Consider the following 22383-nt stretch of genomic DNA (forward strand, 5'->3'; position numbering starts at 1 on the left):
ACGAGACAATTCCAATATTTTAGGAGATTGTTTCGATATTCAGATTTCGTTATTTTCAGGAAATTGTGTAACTTTTTAAATTTCGGTACATTTTTTTCGAGACAATGCATACGTCCATTTCAATAATTATTATTAATATTTATTATAGTAGATGCCCTGTGTAGAAACCAAATTTTCAGAGAGATGTGAGACGTGTCTGTGAAAGCGATGGTGCTTTAATGAACTGTGTTGGCATAATTTGCCCATTTATTTTATGTATCATCAAATATATCACAGAGTATCACATACAAATACAATATGTCATCAAATATAGTAAAGAACGTACGTGTATATATAGTCATTACATATTTAACTTGTGTACACACTTCAAATAAGTAACATTAATTAGTGGGATAATAAATAGATTTATATCGAGGCAATGTTAAAATTATATTTACCTATTTACATAATTTCTACACGCATGAATGTAATTACTAATTATATACTTTCCAATTATACATTAACAACATATAAAAAAAATTCGCGTTACCTTCGAAAATTATTTCTGCATTCTTTCACAAATTTCAGGCGAAATTAACGAGGGGAAGTTTGCGGGGAAAAAATGTTTGAAAAATTTTAGTAGAGGTGTATTTGATGTGTACACCAATTTGCTGAAAATTTAATAATTGTATTTACGAGCTCTTCATGTGGTTAATTGAATTAACTACGTTAGAAGAAAAAAACTGATTCTCCCTGACAATGGCGCTGCTGCGTACTTATTCGTATCATAAAATAGTAAAGACGCTGAGTAGATCAACTTGAATATGAAATAAGTATAATAATCTCTGGCAAAATATTGCTTCGAGTCGATGTGATGTGCACCTGCGATGAAAAAATAAACCGTATCGCAGAAGCCACGAATCGATTTAAAATGAAGGTTTCAGCAAATAAAGCAGTCTTTGTGCATATATATGCAACTAGGCGCGCGCGGTATTATTCTATACAGAGCTCACTCTCGTTATTTCAATGAGCGGCCGATTCACTTACGCTATTTAAATGCGAATGTATTTGCCGGGGAAAGGAGGGGAGAAAAAAAAACTGATTAAGCGCAGCTGTGTAAACCTGTGGCGGATTAAATTCAACGTCCGGCAATGATAGCCGTAATCCGATTTAACGAGAATCAGTAAAAAACGGGCCGCGCGCAGCGTAAAAAGCGTAATATATATGGCGGCATTTTACCAATAAATAAAATTCACAATCGGGAAAAAAAACAGTCGGTCCTGGTAATCAAAGTCGGTGCGGCGATATCGTAAATAAAGTGTATTTTAAAACGATCGGCTGAGTGTACGCTTTACCGCCCGTGATTACAAACGTCGAAGCAGCTGGCTCAAAATGACGATATAGCGCGTTGGAGAGTTAAATTGCTACATATGGGACGGCTTCGAAATAAAATTCGTCACGGGTAGAACGGAACGGATTTAACTTTATCGCGGGATGTACGTCCCGAGGCTTTGTCGCTGTAAACTCCCACCGAATTGGAAATAATTTATAATCAAGATACCGCCGTCGGACGCGCGCGAATATTATACATGCTTTTATTTCCTCGTGTGATCTGTTTAGCGTGTTTGGACGTGAATATCGGATCGGATGTTCCGTGACAAAGTTCGTCCCCGGCAAAAACCGCTCAATGGCGCGATACGGAGCCGCGTCGTCGGTAACGAATTCCCGATCTTATACAGCACACGTGGCGAATCGATTTATCCGTTTTTACAGAGCGCCATGAAATATTCAAACGCGCCGCGGAAAATTAGAACGACATCGACGATATGCCACTGTAGACAAAAATCCATCAGCGTGATATTGCCAATTACATCGGGGCCAACGAGGACGATACTGTCTAGTTATCGCGAAATGTGATTTATGATGCCATTATACTAAAACGGATCGGTTCACCAGGATCCGCGCGATGTTATCATCATAAAACAGCAATAAAAATTTATTGGCACGTTTTCGCAACGCGACCAAGTGATTGGGCCCGGATGCAAAATAGAAAAATGCAGGCCGCTTTCGTCCCGGTATAACGGGCGTAGATTGTAAAAATTGATTTGCCGTTATCTTCGCGCGACTTTACTCGGGGTCCGGTGTTTCCGTCAGAGAGAGAATGAATAAAACATCTACGCTTAACGAAACGTTTGCATACGCACGCGCGAGCTTTCTCCGTGCAGATAATCGCTGAGAAATTTTGCACGGCTTTTTTTTTTTTTTTTTTTTTTNGCAGTTTCGCGAACGGCCGTGAAAAACGGGCTGGCAACCGAAATCCCGAATGTTCATCAGCGGGCGGTCTGATATTTCGTTGCGAAAAGCATGACGCGCCGGTTGTTGCGGTATATCGTCGATCAATCGCAACAATTAATGACGAATCGTTCGTGGCGTAGCCCACGGAGGGGCGAAACTCAAACTGACACAGCTGGAAGTCACGGTCGATTGAATTCTCGGCGCACTTATCGTTTCATTAGTCATGCCGCGCGTTCCACGGCTAAAAGCGTCAATAATTAAATGTGTATACCGCGCGCGAAACATCGCGTGCGAATCGGGTGCGATTGCGCGCAGGACGAGGAGGCACGTAGCGTAGGACGCAGTGGGCGCGTATTGTACGCCGGTAACGGCTTGTTAACTCAATGAAATGATAAATCATTTCATCGACCCATTACCGAACCGCGTCGTAACCGTTCCGCCAAACGAATACGATCGGAAACCTTACGCGGGGCTTTAAAACCCGGACGCTATAATAACCGTCAAAATACACATAACGCAGTTATCGCGAGGAATGGACGTTATTGTTATTCGTTGTTTTAACGACGAGCATGCGAACGTAGCGTTGTGTCCGACGTATCTAGAAGAGATACGCTACGCTAGTAAGAAGTAGCGGAAGGGGGAGTAAGATGACGAGTTTCAACAAGTTTGTCGATTTTTCCTCATTTTCGTCAATGAGATAAAAATAACGATACATTTTTTATTCTGAGCAGCTGAAGTTTTGCCTATTGCCTATTATTTGCGTAAACTAAAAAATTTATGAATAAATTAGAATTTTTTTTAAATCTTTTTAAAAGCGCGTAAATTTTATTTTTCTCCCATACGTGGATAAAATGGCGAATATTAAAAATAAATTTTTTATATACATAAAAAAATACAATTTTCACAAACTTTTTACATTATTTTTATTATGATTTACATCATTGTTATTATGATGTCTATATAACACCATAAAATACAAATAAAAATATTATTTATGGGAAAAATACGATTTATCGCAATATAACTTAAAGAAAATAAAATCTAGACTAGAACAAATATGAAAACGATTATTTATAATTAAGAAAAATTAAAAAAAAATTTTACCGTATGAAAAATGAAACATAATAATATGTTATTACGCGTTATGCGTTTTTAGGTACATTATACAATAGTTTTACCGAGAAAGTGATAATATTTATTATATTTGTATGATTCTTTGTGAAAAAATACCACAGAATTACACATAAATATATCTAAACTATATTTCATATTATATCATCCACTGTCGTTAACAGATTGAAATCAAATTACAACAGATTACTTATTATCATTAAAAGCCTTTAATGCGTTGGACATCGACTGGTTATTTGTTAGCTTACAAAAACTAATAAATCGTTATCTTATCTTTCTCTCGTAAGATGCGTTTGTGAGAAAGAATCACCGCAGGCGTATGCACAATGGCGATGGGATTATGAGATTCGCAAACATTTAATGCACGAGCGTGCGCGCGCGCGCGATCGGTTATACGGAGCAAAATGTTCATAAAAGATGCACGGACGAAGCTTCTCGAGGGTTTAGGGCCCGGAAGCGATGGAAAGTCGCTGAAATGGTTCTCGAAGATAGCCGGCCTCTCGTTTTCTTTTACAGGTCGCAAGGTAACCGTGTCCTAAAGGCCCGTTAGAAACCTTTTATCCAACTTCTTCCACTTCGGAACGTCTCCTTGATCTACGATGGCAGCTTGAGTAGTCTTATCCATCAGCCATTTACCGGCATAGTAAACCCCTCCACCTTTTCCGTTCGACTTGGATTCACCACGATGGAATCGACGTTATTTGTTCTTGTCTGAAGGAAGCTCCGAAGGACGAGATCGCACGTCGCTCACGACTCGGACCATCTCGGCTCGTTCCGTCGTGATGTGTAACAAATTTCGCCCATCATCGACCGATTTATCGTTTATTCGCGCGCCGACCCTATCGTTCCGTCGAACATTCCGCACACGCACCCCGCGTTACCCACGCGTACGCGCGCTGCGTGACTGTTATTCATATAATTGGTAATCGTAACTTCTCAACACTGCGAATCGGTGCGCGCGATATCTGCCACGTAGTGCCACCGGAAATAATTTAAACTACCGGCAGATAACGACTGTTATTAAAGCGGGGGTAATTAACAATATCATGCGCTTAATGCAGCGAATGCGTCGGTTGCCATAGGAACGCCGCTATTATTTAAACTAATGAACAGAATAAAACGGGCATTAATATCATATAAGCGACAATTATGCTTACGATTGTTTGGAATGTACCGCTCGATGAGAGATACGGTCTTTGATTGTTCGGTGTAATTAAATAGGACTCGAAGCTTGTTGTTAACAACGAGGCCCGGTATGCGCCGGCATAAACGCAGCGAATATTGACAATCTCGTAATTGCGGTGCTTTGCAAAATCACGATTCCACAATTTCGTCCGCGCTCGGCGTGCTTGCCAGCTCCGAAATAACCCTCGTAAAGCTTATCTAACGTGCAAGTACATAAGATTTCCCGATTTAGTCAGCCGTTGTACGCTGTTTAGGGGGAATTCGGCTAGCGTAAGTATATGAGGCACTCGGAGATCTATGTCGTGTTGGTTAGTAGCTGCTGGAAGCCGGGTACGGATAAGCAGGTAATCTCATTGTAGTACGTCTTGCATGCGAGTGCGTTCTTTGTCCGTAGCCCGTATATCGTGCGGGACGCAATTCTCTTACAAAGCTCGCCCTTTCTACCTTATGCGATATTACATGGTTTTACATAAAGGGACGATATTTACGATATCGTAAAGTCTCATTATTAAGTTATTACGTTCAGCGTGACTGTACGTATCTCTTAGAGCTCGGACCTACTTTCAGAATGTTGAGGGATGGCTTCTGGAATCCTTCCTGAGCGAACGGGATTCGCCTCGCGAAATATTGCCGTGCTTGGAAAAAAGAAAGGAGATACGAGGTTTATAAATTCCACCATCGTACGATCCTCGTCCGCTAAGCTTCCCTCAGTTGGAAAACACCGTTTTATCGCCGCACAGGCAATGAGATGTAACTTGAGTTATACCGTACTATATCGACTGGATTAAAATATCCATAACATCTGAGCAGACTCGGGGATGCTTTTTGCGAAGAAATCACTTCGAGTATAACAACGTTACGGAGTTGAAAATCCTTCCGCCGAAAGATTCGCGCAAGACGTGTCTCGTCAGATTCTACCGTCGGCATCTCCTCTCCTCTCGAGTGCGCCAATTTGCAGAATGAATCGCTCGTCGTCGCCTCGCGAAACGGACCGGCAGAAGCGCGTTTTTGGCGCCGTCATCGTACAGCCAGGTCACCGTTCCGGCTAACAATCTGGCAGGGCGGGAATTTGCGCGCGACGCAATGAAAATTTTCCATTTATGCGAGCGCAGATAAAACAGGTCCGAAGATAATAAGCAAGCGAACGAGCACGAATGAGCACGGTGTCGCCGAGCGCATTGTTAGTTAAGCCAAGAGATAGCCGTGATTTAGAACGTTGGACGTAGGACACGTCGAGATGGCAAGAGAGAGAGAGAGAGAGAGAGAGAAGCAGCCGGGAGACGAGCGGAGGGAGAAAGGGCGACAGGCGCACCAACGAACCGGGCCGGTGTCACTGCAGGAACAATGCTGAGGTGTGTATATCTATGAGCAGACGACCGGGTAACCAACCAGCGACGCCAACCTACAACCAGCAATAGCAATGGGCCGTAGGGATACCTCGTAATTGCCGGGTGGTCCTCAAGTGGCAACGACGGCGGTCAATTTCACCCCTTGCCCGTAGCCTGGAACCGCGGCACCACAGAGACCCCTTTTACGTTCGGCATACAGTATCAGGATTTGGCGTGGATTATGCTGGACACGAGGAGCGGCCGGCGTAACTCGATAGTCCCGAAGTGATCGGGGTTACGCTGCAAATGCTCGTCCATCCTACGTTCCGGCGGTTTTGGAAAGGAAACTGCTTTTCCCGTGTGCTCTTGGCAGTCCGACCTGCCGGCCGGTCGGTGTTCGCTTGTGCCCCGTGTCTCGTGAACCTACCGTGCAATCAAGAGATACACTTAAAGGAAGAATTGGCCGTCGAAGCTAAAATATAGCTATGGTCGTCAGCCAAGATGTGTCTTTGAAACAGGGACAGCTAATGCCGTTGTTACCGCAGCTAAATTTATTAGCTGTTTGAATTTAGGCGCTGTAACGAAAAATATTAACTAGGTGGTATTAAAATCGTATTCATATCTCCGACTAGAAATGCGTTGCTTTTCTTAATAGAAATTGTCCTTAAGGTGTTAATATGTGCTAATTTCGAACATATATTGATCACGATTCGCGATGGCGAGCGTCACTCTTCTTGGCGCGGGAGTACAATAGAAGCCTGTTATAAGTCCGACTGTCGGGGCTGTAGGAATCTAAAACGGACTTATAATATCGGACCTCCCTCTTCAATAGAGAAGTCTAATCCCCGGCTACTGCATGCGCAAACGCAAGCAAATGGCATGCATAATTGCGATCAGAAGCAATTTACTTAACCTATTTGTCGTACATAATCCGGGAGTAGGCGCGCAGAACTAATTAACGCTAGTTATTAAAGCAATCCGTATTCATTAGGAAAATGTATCTCCCGAGAATTATTAGAAAACAAATTCTCCTGTTGGACATGAGATGCGCTTCGAAACTTATGAAAAAGGAAGGTTTCAGCAGCCTTTTTGCTGCCATACCGAGCTTCATGCGTAATTATTTAATTGTCCATTGAGCATTAATATGGAGGGGCTCTAAGTAGTTTTAATGAAAATGCATATAAAGGAGGAACGATTTAAAACCGGAAGAAAGAGAAGGACTTACTCTCTAAATTTTTTGGAGTGAAACCTCACTCCAAACGGGTGAGAATTCATTCCAAGCGATAGTGAAAATACTGCCACTCCATGAAGTGATATTTCACTTTTTACAAAAGTGAATATTCCACTCCACGATTGGAGTGAATGTTTCGTTCGTTTGGAGTGAGCATTTCATTCGATTGGACTGAATGTTTTACTTAAAAAAAAAAAGGGTAAATTTTTTGTAAGTTACATTTTTTAACACGTAAAGTATTCTTTTTTTATTGCGTTTTGCTTTTAAGGTGTTGTTAATGAAAGATTTTGTCTCAAAATCTTCTCAATTTCATACCATTAAATTGGTTTTATTTATAATGTATTTGAAAATTTGCTTATTACTGGCTGAATTTTAACTCAGAACTTCGGAATGTTGAGTCTACTGCATCTCGCACCATGCACCATGTTATATATTGCCTTGATTAATAAGTAATTAAGGTAAATAAATAAATTTCGTATTGTCTACCGTCTCGAACCCTAAAGGATCCACTCCCACCCCTAATTATATACGTTCCATATGAAATAAATTAACGTAATAAATTTGAACTTGTGAATTTGAAATTGTGAATCGAAAGTGACACAACGAGCACAGGAAGGTTAACGCTCGATTATCTTGTTACTCGTGTATGCGCTGTTAGATTGAGCTAAGTTCGGTTCGAAATAAAAATAAAATATTTACTTCGATGATGATGTGTGCACGTGAAATCATTAAAAATTACAACACACATCATAATTTTAATCATAATTCCAGTATAGTCCAGCATTACAAAATTTTGTAGTACTTTCTACTACAACATTTTCTCCTATATACGGATATATCGTCATATAGCATCGATCTTCTTTCGCATCAGTGAAAAATCGAGTAGTTGTTAAATCGAATGGTCCGAAAAATCAATAATCGATATCGAATCGACGATCGACTTGTGAAGTTGGCTCAACGGCTACTGACGCGAAAATCTTGTTTCGTCGATTATTCGATCGGCGTAGAGACCGGAAAATCGCACGTGAAACGATATCCGCTGATTGATTTTGTAATGCGTGTACAGTGCACTGCTGGCCGATGTCTCGCGCGACTATTTCGCAGAGATGAAAGAAAAACAAACTTTGCCAAGTTTCGCACTCTTTATTATAGCATTTTGATTTGGCCGGGAGTTCATTTCCGCGCGCTCTCCGTAATAGTGGCTATTTCGTGTTACTAAAATGATATTATCGGACCACCGTTTCTTGAATCGATTCCAAAACTGGCTGGGGACGAGTGTCGCCCGGACGAAATTACCACCGTCAACACGAAACGCCGTTGCGACGGTCTAATCGATTCTCTTTCCGGTCTTCTGCTCCGTACGAAGTGAACATGCCGAATTCGCGGCGACGCGAGCCGACGATTTCCGTCCGCGAATTTCGCGTGTATCTGTTCGCGTGTATTTATACCGGCTGGAAACGTGTCGCACAAGAAGTCTACTCTTTTACGCAGGCTGAATATTTACGGTTATTCTTCATCCCCGTATACGAAGGGTTTACCGTATGCCGTAGAAATATCGCCACTTTCTCCACGCGGTGCCACAGACGTGAAAAATACCGGGCAGAGCATGCAACTATAGCATGCTGATTCTGTCGGGTGTGTATGGATGGGGCGCGAAACGCGCGCAAAAACAAAAATTAAATAGCCGTCGACGTTCTCGTAACAAAAGCTAACGTGTAACGTTTTTAACAATACGCACAGCTAGATGCCAGGGTTTCGCGGAAATTTTTAATTAACGCGAAATGTGTTTCATTAACGATCCCGTGGTGTTGTAAATGTTTCGCGGTCCTGTAACGATGTGTCTATGAAAGAAATACGCCGGATCGACGACGGAAGAGCGAATATGTTGTATTTTGTACATATTTTCGACGTATTATCGCTTTGTATTATGCGCGACTTACCGTGCACGATAATGTCATTAACACACACTAGCTTACATCTACATTACTTCTTGGGAAATGACGAAGCGAGACGAAAGAAGATACGAAATGACGAGAAGCGAACGCGTGCACGACGATCATGCTTATGAGGGTGCTGTTTGAATAATGATAATTCCCCTCTACGCACTCAGAGGAAGAATTAGTCGCAGAAACTACAATCTAGCTGTGACAGATAAAATGCGTCTTGGAAATCGGATTGTTATATTGATATAAACAGCTTTTGTATTATCTATATATGGTGTAATCAACGCAGCTAACCAATTTTGACTACTCGTGCTAATAATTTCAGCTAAATTTAGGCGTCAAGTTGTATCTCGCAGCACATACATTTTACCTCTAATAGTCAAATTTATAGCAATGACGATAAAGTTTGGACTAGCCAATAAGATTTAGCTGCCATTACCAAATCGTTTCTCAGAGTGCGTGTACACTGAATTTCAGAACGGTTTGAACCCTTCTTGCAATTCAGAACGCAGCCGATGGTCCAACGAGAGAACTTATTTTTCGAAAACAACTTTCCTCATTGTACTCATTGGATTTGCGTCCCGAACTACATCGAGAAAAAAATGTTTAAACCGTTTTGAAACCCACGCGTACGTATGTTTCGCTTGTGTCATTTTTGCGAACTAAATGCACGTTCTCTTTGACGAGTAGCGCAAAAATGCACGCGGGATTACTTTCGAAACGGAATTCGCGATGCGCACGACATCGCGTAATACACTTTTGATTACGATGCGCGATGAGCTGAGAATACAAGCCGCGCGTTTCATCGACGACGACGACGACAACGACGACGGCAACGCACGAGAGCCCTCATGAATCTCTCCTCCTAATAGAGAAAAATGACGCGTCGCGGAAAGTTAATCCGCCACTGCGTAACGGCCGCAAACCGCTGTTACTACAGCAGTAAACACACCGGAAGTCGTAAAGAGGCTTTCAGGAAATTCCAACGGCGAACGCCACGACACGCTATGGTCATTATCGAGATACGGAGGGAGAAAGTGGGGTGAGGTGGTGCCATGAGTATTCGCCATCGAGTATTTCCCGAGTACCTCTCGCGAGTTTATTTCCCGTGCAGCTCCGCATCTGCATCGGGCAGCTTGAGCATCTCGTTAATGGCTGAGGAATGCTGCGCAAATTGTGCAAGTACTCAATTTACGATACACAACGCTCTGATTTTTCGACTTTCCGATCTGGAAAAGTAACGAGGCGCCTGTAATCTCACGGTGGATTCGTCGGCTCGTCGCTGTATTTCAGGGGACGTTCGCGCGGGGGGACGAAACCTTACATTATAAATTCTAAAAATCGATTGTGCACGCTGCAGAGCGATAACAGCGATATTAGTGATCGCAATAGCGGTTTTTCGGGTATGCGAACGTGCAACGGTGAAAAATTTCACCAACGGAGCAATATTCCGACAGCGAGTATATATATATTTTTTTTTCTTTTTTTTTCCTCGCGTAACTTTTCAAACCGGCATAAAAAATACACGTGTTGCAGCACTGTTTGCACGTTTCGTAAATGTATGCCGATTCGGAACGGTGAAAATGTTTGCCTCGGCGAAACGTAAGTTATAAAGGCAAAAAGAGAAAAGGAAAGGAATTATGCTTGAGTCGCTCGCGACGCGCTTGAAGAAAGACACGAATATTCGCGGATCGCGCGGTAGAGATCGTAACGAGAGCTCGCTACGCGGGCGTGTCAATATCGACGCGTCAATTTGGCGTGTCTGAAGCGAGGTTTTAATTCGAGATAAAAGCGAAAACGACTCTCACCGTCGCAGCGCGGCGCGCCGCGTGATTACTTAGCAGCTGTGTATAGTAGCGGAAACGTTCTTGTTAAAATCACTTGCCGTAATTCCCAGTGGTTCGACTAACGCCTTTCATGTAAAAACATTCGGCGATAAAGTGCACCTGCAACAACAGAAATGTATGGGCACGGGTTGAAGCACGGAGAGCGCGGACTGTTTGGGGAATCTATTCCGGATTGATGGGGAGAATCTGCGCTCGTAAGATGCGCATCTATATGTGTTTTAGAATCGCTTCCTTCGCGGCTGTCCGATTTTTCGTGAAAACTCCATTCGTTTAAATATGAATAAAATAATTCGTAACGCGCGCGTATATATGTTGCACGTGGTTTTCTGAAATTCATGCCGGCAAGATCGCGCGTTAGTCGGGCTGTTATGCTAAGTGATCGATAAACCGACTGTTTACCCAAACAGTTAAATCGATTTAATAATGGATGGACGTACGCACCGCTGAAGTACTAATATTGCTGGCGTATATACCCTCGGAGATGTTGGAATAGTACATATGGGGTTTAGCAGCGGTCAGTCTAGTGGAAGGTAGCCAGACGGATCAATATCACATTACTATAAATAATTAATAGGTGGTTCCGCTCCTATGCATGCCGCATACCTTATAGACACCCCGATTTTCCGCCAGATTTGCTAATCGGCGGAATGAGAGCCTGGACAAGTTGAAACGATCATTTCGTGCGAAAACACAGGAGAAATCGATTTCCCGAACGGGATAGTACTTTTCCTAAATTCTTCGTGTATTCGTGTACTTTTGAAATTCGCGTTTCTTACAGTATTCCTTTCTCTTTGTCAAATATTCACGCTTACGCTCCAGAATTGCATTCACGTTTGAAAACTTTCACGAAGAGTTTTTCACGCTTGGTTAAGAAAGTATGTCACATTCGGGAAACTTCCGGCTGCCACAAATATTTCCCGGGCACTCCCGCCTTCGTTATCCGTCATGTCGTGAGCAATACAAATACAGTTGACAATTGCACGGTGGTACTGAAAAGGATCTTTTAAAAGGAACATTCGAGAGGCAAAACTTTAGCAGTATATACGTCGGGGAATAACTAATGAACTAATGAACAGTAGGATACACCAAGAATTACAAGTTACGAAATCAGCAAGCTCTCGTAGATTGTCAGTCACATTCTCTCTCCCTTTTTCTTTCCCCTTCACTATCGCGCTTTCTCGCTTTTTCCGCCTCACCTCCTCCATTTATTTTTCAACAAATCGGTCGCTCCCAATACACCAAAGATCCGTAGCGATGTTTGCGATCTCATCCGCCATTCCTCCGGTCCAAGAATCGCTTGGCGTACGTCATGCCGCTTCCGGGAGTGCGGCAACGAACCCTGCAGGCACAATAAAACTGCACCTAAACAACGTGAGCGAGCAGGGGCTGGAAGGGCGCGGTAGGGAGACGGATAAAGGACGGAAAGGCGTAGGAGAGAGGAGAGATCCGGGCTGCATCGTTACAGAAAAAGGTTGGGTCAGAATGGCGGAGGTGAGGAGATTGAGGCGAGGGGACTCGGCGAGGAGGACGTGATCGCGTTAACAACAACCGCCGAGAAAGGTGGGCGTTTCGAGCGATCCGGTTTGAATAAGTAGTTACCGGCCTAATAGCAGTGCCGGACTGTGACGATCGTTGAATACCGAAATTTCGGCCGGGCGCGTCGCGAGTTACGAGCAGATTGCAGGAAAAAGGGGCGATTTCGGAGAGGGCGGCCGGACAACGCCGGTTGCGGGCTTGGCTTAGGTCTAAAACCATCGAACCGCTATAAACACCTTTCCGATCGGTCTTCATCGCGGTTATCCTCGGCTCGCATCTCGAATCGCGGCGTGTAAAGCCGTTCCCCGCCTCTTTGGCTGCTCTCGTAGTCCTTCTTCAATTCTCAGTTTTTTCCAATCCGGCACGTATAGCGAAATAAGCTTCGGGACGCGCATCGCAGGTGCGCTCCCAATTCGCGTAAGAACTAGAACGCAAGGGTAGATCTCTCGCGACTAGATTGCGTCCGCGAGATACAATATGGCGTGTGCAATTTCTACGATATACCATGCCCAATTGACTTCAGCTGTCCAATTGCGGTCCATCTCACTGGATGGGTTTTATTTTATGCGCGATACGATTGAAACGGTCGCCGGATAAAGAGTGTGCACGCGAAAAACACGTTTTCCGAGGGAAAAATGCGGGAAAAAATGTTCCACCTCGTAGAATACTTGATAGTAATTGCCGCTCGCAGTTAGTTAACAGCCTGTTAATGGTTTGCGAATGGAGTATTAATAAAATAGGATTCTTCTGAGCGCATTTCTCTCTCGAAACGAGCTTTCCGCTCGTGTATTCCTTTTCCCGGCCATCGTCTCGATTTTTTCCGGCTCACCGATCTAAGCAAGGCGAGTGGGAAACAAGTGAGCGTGATGCAGGATAAGACCGGAGAAATGTCATCATCTCTTCTCTTTCTTTTTCCCTCGAAATCACAGAAAAATGAGCGCTGTCCGTGGCTATTTTCTCGTTCAAAAATATCACTGGATTTCCGTGCGAGAGGAACGAGAGACGCGGGTTATCAGGGTTACAATTTCCGTGATTTTCACGCCGCTATAGGTCCCAGGGATGCGGAATCTCCTCTCAATAATGAATTCGTCGTGATCTGGTAAAACATCGGCGAAATAGCTTCCTTTAGATTTTCGGAGTAACTCACCCTTCACGGTCGATTTATTCAGTGGGTTACGAGTCTTATCAAACTGCAAGTAAGCATGGTTTACGAGACTGCCTTGCGCCCCTTTTAAATTTGAAACTTTGCTTCTATCGAGAAAGTTGGCTTTACGCCGATCATCGAGAAGTTTATCTTTTAATTTTCCATTCTAGTTTACCGTGTTAACTTTCTATCCCCTTCGAGAGAAAAATTATACTCTTAGTAAACGTGGATATCCGCGAGAAAGAGAAAGAAAGAGAGAGAGAGGGAGAGGAGGAGGGAGATTTTTTCGACAGAATTGTTTCATACGTATTCACCGATGAATTATGAATAATTAACAAAAATTCAGCAGTAAGACTCGTTACCCGAATTAAATGCCGGAGAAATCGTATTTGGAGAAAATTATTCTTTTTATGCAGAGAGGTACGACATGACTACGTTTGAAAGCGAAAAATAGGAAAATTCCGAAAGCTAACAGGGCTGACAAAGAAATCATAATTGCGATATTGCGTTGTATCTCTTTTAGTTTCTCCGCAATTACATACGAACGGGAAACAATTTTCCAGCGGCGAGCCCCGATACTCCGCGTTCTAGCGTTAAAACGCTCACTGTCGGAGCTACGGGCACGACAAAAATCACTCATGAGCGCGGACCTTAATTCCATCGGGGAGCGCCCTTTTTAAATGCAATACGTAATATGAGCAGAAAAAAATATCCTTCAGCACCGCGACGGTGCTCGTGGACGACAGTTATTATCTCTTCACAAATTACATCGAGGTAGCGTACCAGGGCTTTTGGTCTCAGCCGTGATAAACCCATCCACTCCTATCCTCCACCATGCTCGTCCTCCTCATCTTCCCGTCACCCCCCCGGTCTATATTATTTTCAACCGCCCAACTTCTGATATACCACCTGCAACCCCATTTACCTAGCTACTATGTACGTTAGACAACACTTATTACCCAGGTAATACAATCGCATAATGCGCCTCTCGTCTTCGCGCTCACGATAATGCCTAATTTAATGGCAAGGAGCATCGCAATCTCGAGTCTAACGAGAGATCGCTATACGGATGTTACGCGCCGGCGATCAAATTAATTTACAATTATGATTATGCAACGATATCGCTCGTTCGGCCGCGCGTCCTCGCTCGGCAGCGTGAATCCACATCAGACCACACTTCAAGCTGCGATCGGTCGAAATTCAAGCTGAACGATTACCCGCCCTTACTTTACATTCGTCTCGGATCGGGCGCGAAAGATTCATCCGATGCTTAAGATTCCGCGTCTCCGAATGGAAACCCGACGAACGGGGGCGATTTTTCTGAATTATCGAGAAACCACGTTTCCTACGTTTGAAATTGATATACGCTCACGCTCAGCGTGCCGAGATATTCGTCGCTTTAATAATACGATGTACGTCGTCGCGCGCGCGCGCTCGCGGCACCTCATTTAATTTAAACGCGACGAAAATGTGTGCGTAGCGCAAAAAAAAAGAAGTGAGCACGGTAGAGCGACTAACGAGAGAGGAGTTCGGCGACCCGTGAATTCCAAAAAAAATTTGAAATCTTGCACAAACATGGAATATAGCGCAACTCGAACGTACAATTGTTTTTTGTTACAAACGAAAAACGGATTTTGAGGATAAAAGGAAAGTCGGTTTCGGATTGGTCACACAATACACCCGCCAAATTTCACCATTCTTGCTTTTTTTCGAATCACTCTGTGCCTTTTAACGGGACTGTAATGTAGTTTCTCGTATTCTTTTCCCCACAATTTTCGCGGTTGATGAGTTACGTTAATGATCAATTTATGAAATATACAAGTCGCATGACCAGGGTGTGTTGAAACGTAAGTGTCAACTGTTTAACTGGCTCGCGCGAACATATCACGCGATATCGCCGGTCTCTCTTATGCGTACGCGTATACACGTGACGTGCACGCATACGTGCACGCAATTGCGGAATATATCGTGCATGGATATGTATCGTTGAGAAATTGTGGGGACGATCGATAGCCGAACGCAGCGAACCGTTGCGAGTATCGACGCGACTCTTCCGCGTCAGCCGTGCTCGAATCGATAACACTCGTGTTAAACGCATCAATTCTCTCGATATATTTCGGTATCCTGTCACCGTCAATTTATAACACGACGAAACGAGTTATCCTCGTTTCCTCGCAAAATTGAATCGTTCTTAAGAAACGCCGTGATTGTCGATTTCTCTTTGCAAACGACACAGAATACGGGCCCGGCATATTTTTGCGAAGTAACAAAGTAATATGGAAAGAAGTAAATTATCCCCCCGTCATCCAACGGTATTTTCCGTACTTTCTCGCGCTCTTCCGCGTGCAACGGTCGAGCGAGTAACAAAGTTTCGCCGACACTTTTCCACCGATGCATATTCCAGTTGCAGCTTCAAATAGGAAAAATCTTAAACTATTTTTGCGCGCGATAATTACGAGTCTCCCCGTATGGACGTTCGAGAACGAAAAGATCTCCCGGGGATCGAAAGGAAAGTTCCCCGGGGAATTTATTGAAAGGCTGAAATCTCCTCGTACTGGATATACAGTTGGAAAAGGAGAAGTTTCTTTTAACACTTTTAATACATCAGCGGAATGAAGCATTTAAAAATCCGAGATAAAAACACACCGTGACTCGGACGAGTGCTTTATTTTATCTCAAATTACTGTTTCGAGTTGAGCAGACCGCGGGAAGAGACAATTAAAACTTTAAGCTGAAATAGCACCACCGTCACCGTCACTTGGACAAACTGAATTCTTCGGACGGTGGAAAGCTTTCTTTAGTTGGAGCAACAACTCTCTCAAAGAAAACTTACCGCGATGATTTAAAACGCCTCGCCTGTGTACCCTTTAAAGGATACGCTTATGTATTCCTATCTACATACGAAATCACGCTCCGGGCTTTACACACGACAAAAATATAGGTGGTTTCCAACTTGACAGTAAAATGCCGGATTACTAACGATTACCGAATAAATTTAATTTACGACGTTTTTTCCCCTGATAAAATGTATATTTTTCGTCCTAATTGTGTGAAAAGTATTATTTTCGCGCTGAAACAACCTATTATCGAACCGCAACGAGATGTGTGAATTAAACTTTTTTACACGACAGCGCCGAGTATTCTATTTTTCATTTATTTGTTTTACTTGATTTGTTTCATTTAATTTTTTTCAGTAGTAGAAGATCAGCCGGTCGCTGAAGGAACAATAAACGAGGACGAAGATATCGAGAATTCCGTAAATCACGAAGGTACAGATAGGATTTCTTTGTCGTTACACGAATAAATATTTGATGTATTGCATATAACGCACATATAAATAATATTTCTCACAGTCGAGAACGAAGAGGACGACGAAGAGGAGGAAGGGGAAACTGTTTTCCAGGAGACCGATTTTAAATTGGACGAATTTGTTCAAAGGTGCGATATGAATTAAATGAAATTATAAGGTATCTCAAATCTAAAATTTTATCGTATTTCCGAGACAATTAAACATTTATAACTTTTTGCTTTTGAACATTAATTGCTTTAACGATTAAACTTCCAAATAAAATATTGCTAAAACGAAGTTCACTTAAAACTGAACAAAGGAAAAAATCCGACTCTTTTTATACCTCATTTCTTGAAGAAGAAATTAAAAAATTATTCAATTAACTTAAGTATTTCTTATATCAAAAAATACAATATATAAAACAATATCCCGGTTAAAAATAATATCTCAATTAAAGATTCGCCAACGTGAAAGTTGTCAAAGCTTTAACGCTGCTACTACAACAATTCGAGGTCAATACGATCGAAGTGAACCACTATGTAACCAAAATGCTATATCGAATCGCTTGGATTTGCAAAATGCCGGCTATGATATTCCAAGCGTCCATCTTTAGGGTTTTTCAAAGAATCCTCGAATCGAAGAATCCAGTACACAAGGTAACAAGATATACATATCACGTCACTAATGAGAAAATCGTCATATTTTCGATTCAAATCAAAATCAAATCACTAACGTGACTTCATACTTTCTGCGGCGTTTGATATCGCATCTACCGACGGATACCTTTCCGGTAGATTTCCTTCTCTTCTCTTCGTAACTGAACATTATCGATCCTCGCATGTAATAAGAATACCTCGGGTAATATTTCGCTGCTTCTTACTCAGCGATAAAAATCCACTCCCTCTTTCTTATGCCCGTGCGATAAATTCTACCACCGAGCTTTTATTGCATCCTTGTATCGGGCTTAATGGCTCACGGAAGTGGACTCGTCGAGCAGCGAAAAATCGATTCCTGCTTTAAGGAGCTGCAAAAGTTCGCGGTCTTCATAATCCGTCGTTTCGTCGAAGTCGCTCAGAAAAACCGGAAGTCGTACATGGAGCTGCTCTTCTGGAAGACCAGCCGTGACGCGACAGAAATCGTGGATGGCTACAGCGCAGAAACGAGTAACAAGAAAGTTTCACGAGCAGTCTGGACCGAGGCGGAAGAGGACGAGCTACGTACCCTCTTCATGGAACATCAGACTAACAAATACCCCCAGGGTAAACTCTTTATGTTCTCCATTTCTTATGCAAGTTTGTTGAATTCGATAGATTGGCGTATCATAACGCGACGCAGCATCCAAACCGTACAGCCTTTTTGCATTGTATAATGTGAGACGAAGATACACGAAGAGTACAATTAATTAATTGTGTTGCCCATTAATGCCGTATTTTTAGTGACGTATCAAAGGGCCACCCATGAATTTACTATTTATGATGCAAAATTACGTTCCTATATATTTAATAAATAATACATGTTAATTTGAAACAAAATTGAGATAGACATGTATATAATTACAAATATAAAAATATTATTGTTTTTTTTTTAATTTTTCTTATTAATATTATATTTATGTATCAATCGATCCAATAGAAACGCACAGATATATTTAAATATTTATGTCAAACTTTTGGTATCACTTTTAAATGCAATGTTGATCATTTTGTTATTTTCATAATTTTTACTTTGTTGCCATTTTTTAATCTGTAAAAAACGTCACATTTCTTTCTACAAAGTAAAAAGATGTAGATTAAAAAGGATGTTAGTCCAGTCGGAAGTTATGATAACTGCAGTGTCACAAATGCATTGTAGACTTGATCGACTGGTTGTTGGAACATATCATCAACGAAGACAGGACGCGACGTACCGTCATTAAGAAGCTCAGGGAGATGTGCTTGGTCGTGAATTCCAAGGTAAGTCACTTTTCCTTCGTACGATTACTCACACAATGGCTTTGAGCACGCTCTCAAATAATCGAGGGTCCTTTATCTCGCTCGAGAGTAATTTAATTCACCTCGAGTGAAATTTTTTCCTTCCGCGGGGCTCAGCGACAACAGTGAAAGATTTCGCAAAGATTCCCGCCGCCATCGGCCCCAAAAAAGTATCGGGCCATTCGCGCGCCCTCGCAAGCAACAACCCCCGTTGTGCCGCCGTCTGACAAGATCAATGATTTACGAGGATCTCGAAAGGGCGGTAGGTCGCCCCGGCCTCGAAAATAAGTTTCTAGACCGACTCCGCTGACGGGGCGAACATATGCAAAAAATGGAGCCGGGAATTGCTACAGGAACTGTAAATTCTCCGGAGACAATACCTACGAGCTCCGCCACCCTTGCGTTTCTGCGTTTCGCTTCTGTCCACGATCCCGGGCGTGATCCACCGCGTTTGGGTTCTTTTACCGCCGGTAGTTTCTTTCCCGGAGCATGGAAATGTCTGAGTCTCCCTCGTCAACCGGCGGTGGCCCTAAAACCGGCGTCTCCTCGAGCACGCGAGAAGCTATCGTTTTGTTTGCCTTTTGCCCCCGCGACATATAAACATTCGCGTCGCGCTACGGGGTACGAAAACACGAGGAGGAGAACGTCACGCGGGAACGCGTTTCGCGCAGTGTTTGTCGAGCCACGGATGTGCGTGTTATTAGTGGTTCCGCAATTTACATTGTCTCGGCAAGCGGCACTGAATCGACAAGCGTTTAAAAATACTATAATTAGTTGATCTCCGCTTGACTCGGCTACTTGAATTTCCCTCGCTCCCTCGGATTATTCGCATTTCCTAAAAACCGTCCCGAAAGACGTATTAATCCCGAGCGCGCGGGAGCGTTTTCGCCCTTTCCCTCCCGTCGTAATTCTTTTCTTCGGAAAATGCACAGTGCAATACGGTGATAAAGCATGGGAATGCGTTAATCAAGCTTCTTATTGCGGTAGAAGAGTTACTAACTAGTTGCCGGCTTATTTAAAACTTAAAATTAATTGAGTTTGCAGGGAAGCTCCTCTAACAAGGAAAAAAGCGCGGCGGAGGGAAAGGCGATACATAGTGCCGGGTCTTATTCCGTTGCGCTTTTCACCGGCGGTGCACGGTGTAAAGGATTCAGCGAAAAAAATTTCGTTCGCTCGGGAAGGTACGTCAGCGTTTCCGCGCTCGCCGTTTCGCTTCGAAACGAAATGCTAGTCGTTTACGTGCGATCTTCATTCGAAGCGCCCGTCACTTTCGTCAACTTCACTTTGCCTTCGCGCAAAAAGCCAGAACCCCCTCCCCCCTGACGTTCGTAATTATTTCGCTCGAAAAACAGCGCGCAAAATACGATTAATCCTTCGGTATAACGGCGCGCGATGAACCAGCCCCGACTGGAAAGGGGAGAAAATATTCCCTCCCTCCTTCCCGATCTTAATTTGCTATTAATCATAAGCGCGCAGTCACTGGCGAAGAAGAGGGTAACTGCGTCGGCGGAAACGTTTCCTCCGGTATTATCGATTCCTTCGCAAAGGTCCTCCGGGGCAGGAAGGCTTAGCCGCGGAAGCGTTTCATTTAAATAATTTCATGCGTGAGTACGTTTCGTCTCTTCAGGCGCAGAGAGATCTGCGGAGACTGCGGGTCGAGTGTTCATTTGACATTCATTTAGTCCGTGGAAGTCGTGCGATATTGCTCGACGGCCATTTAGGGGCCAGTCGTAGGAGCACTGCTTCGTCGAGGGTGGAACGTAATCGCTGGAAAACGAGCGACCTGGCTTTCGTTTTCCGTTCCCTTTTCTTTTTTTTATTTTTTTTTTTATTTTAATACGCCTACTGACTTAGAAGAGCTTCTTCGGGGATTATACGCGGAACGCTTCGTCTTCGAGCTCGGAGATTATGCGTACGCGAAGCGCTCTCCGAGAGTAGTAGAGGTTACGGGGGATGAACAGCTACGTGTACACGGTGGCCAAGTTTTAATCCGTAAAATCATAGCTTATCAGACACATTAGTGTGGTATTATTGTGCGAAATGCACCGTTATTACATTTTACCTAGTAGTAACTAGGTCAGATATAATGGCTGTGAGATTAATAAACTGACTGTCGTGTGAGAAATCGGACAATAATCGTAATAGCGTATGCTATTACGGTGCTTCCGGCAAATTAAAAATATCTCGGTTTTTCTTTTCCGTTACGAACCATGTACGTGGGGTCTGAGCCATTTTCTTAAATCTCGCAATTAATTAGGGCGTGCGAGCCGAGGTACAAAAGAGGTTGCCCAAGGAGTGGTCTGAAGAAGAAACCGCCCAACTTACCGAACTTTGGACGCAGTTCAAAGACGACGACGGTAATTTTTTAAATTTATTTTCCCGGGGCCTTCTTTTTTCTCATTACGCTATTTTCCGATTTTCTTTAGTTCCTCGCATTTCCATAGTGTGCAAATTCATCCGGTCGATTATCTTCCGTATTTCCCTCGTCTCGCCCTCGTCTCGCGTGTTTTTCCGACCATTAGTTCTTATTACCATTAAATTACTATTAAAATTGATCGTAACTATTAATCACGAGCAAATTGAATGAGAAGCGCGACTTGACGGTAATTATATAAATCACGCGGGACTCCGGCCGGCATATTGACGCGATCGTCATCCCTCGTGAATTTAGAATTTATTTGCGTATCACACGAAAAGTGGCTTCTCTCGGGCGAGTTCTCGATATAAATTTCTTCGATGGAAGTTAGCCGGAAATTTCCGCGTTAATTTTAACCGGTTATTCGCGTTCCGAAACTGTTGAAATATTTCGCGAATGCCCGTGCGAGAATTCGTTAACACCGGAACGATTCCTAGGATTTAATTAAGCTCCGAACATCGGACACGCTTGGCTGCTTGTAGTAATAATTTCGTATCCGCTGGGACGAACGAAGAATAATATCCTTCCTGACAGAGACATTTTCAGAGAAGTCTTGTAAAACTTGTTTCATTTTCATACGAATTCGCCGCTCTCCATAACTTTTAATCTCCGAAGTCGCCTCCACGCCAAGCGTAATTCTCAAATGTCCGCGAAATGTCAAGGCCATTTTTCTTCGTCTTCCTCCCCAAAATCCCCGCAAAGTGTTTCATTCCACTCGGCTGCATTTTTACCGTGCAATTATTAACCCTAGAGTGCTTAACTAACACGGAGGAAATAAGCATTCGCGAAAGTGCCAGGTCGGGAGCGACAATCGAGAGCGATGGAGCGAATTTCCCTGTTATCGCACGATGTACTTTTTCGTCGTGCTGTTTTTAGGAAGATCCGCGCGAGTGAGTCGCTTCTAATCGCGATCGAGATATCTCGTACGATATGTCCGATCGACGCGCGAGAATTACATTTCACCCGTGTGATACGTAAAGAGGGGAGACCTTCGTGAGCTTTAATTGATTCTAACTTTAAATCCCTTTGAAATCTCCGACGATCGTCTCCGGCTTGTCCCGCATGCGACTCTCCCACGAAGCCCGCCCG

General features: G+C 43.3%; 1 protein-coding gene across 1 annotated transcript in view; it reads left to right on the plus strand.

Annotated features, from left to right (window-relative positions):
- The window catches only part of LOC106744884 (protein timeless homolog), a 113113-nt gene that overhangs the window by 83851 nt on the left and 6879 nt on the right, over window positions 1-22383 (plus strand). Inside the window, exons 16-21 of the mRNA XM_014620009.1 lie at window positions 16814-16888; window positions 16973-17057; window positions 17366-17564; window positions 17930-18167; window positions 18760-18860; window positions 21136-21235. Of these exons, the coding sequence (XP_014475495.1) occupies window positions 16814-16888; window positions 16973-17057; window positions 17366-17564; window positions 17930-18167; window positions 18760-18860; window positions 21136-21235 (798 nt within the window). The remainder of the gene's footprint in view (window positions 1-16813; window positions 16889-16972; window positions 17058-17365; window positions 17565-17929; window positions 18168-18759; window positions 18861-21135; window positions 21236-22383) is intronic.

Source organism: Dinoponera quadriceps, unplaced genomic scaffold (assembly GCF_001313825.1).
Source record: "Dinoponera quadriceps isolate SergipeBrazil2010 unplaced genomic scaffold, ASM131382v1 scaffold1308, whole genome shotgun sequence".
In the NCBI taxonomy this organism is placed as follows: domain Eukaryota; kingdom Metazoa; phylum Arthropoda; class Insecta; order Hymenoptera; family Formicidae; genus Dinoponera; species Dinoponera quadriceps.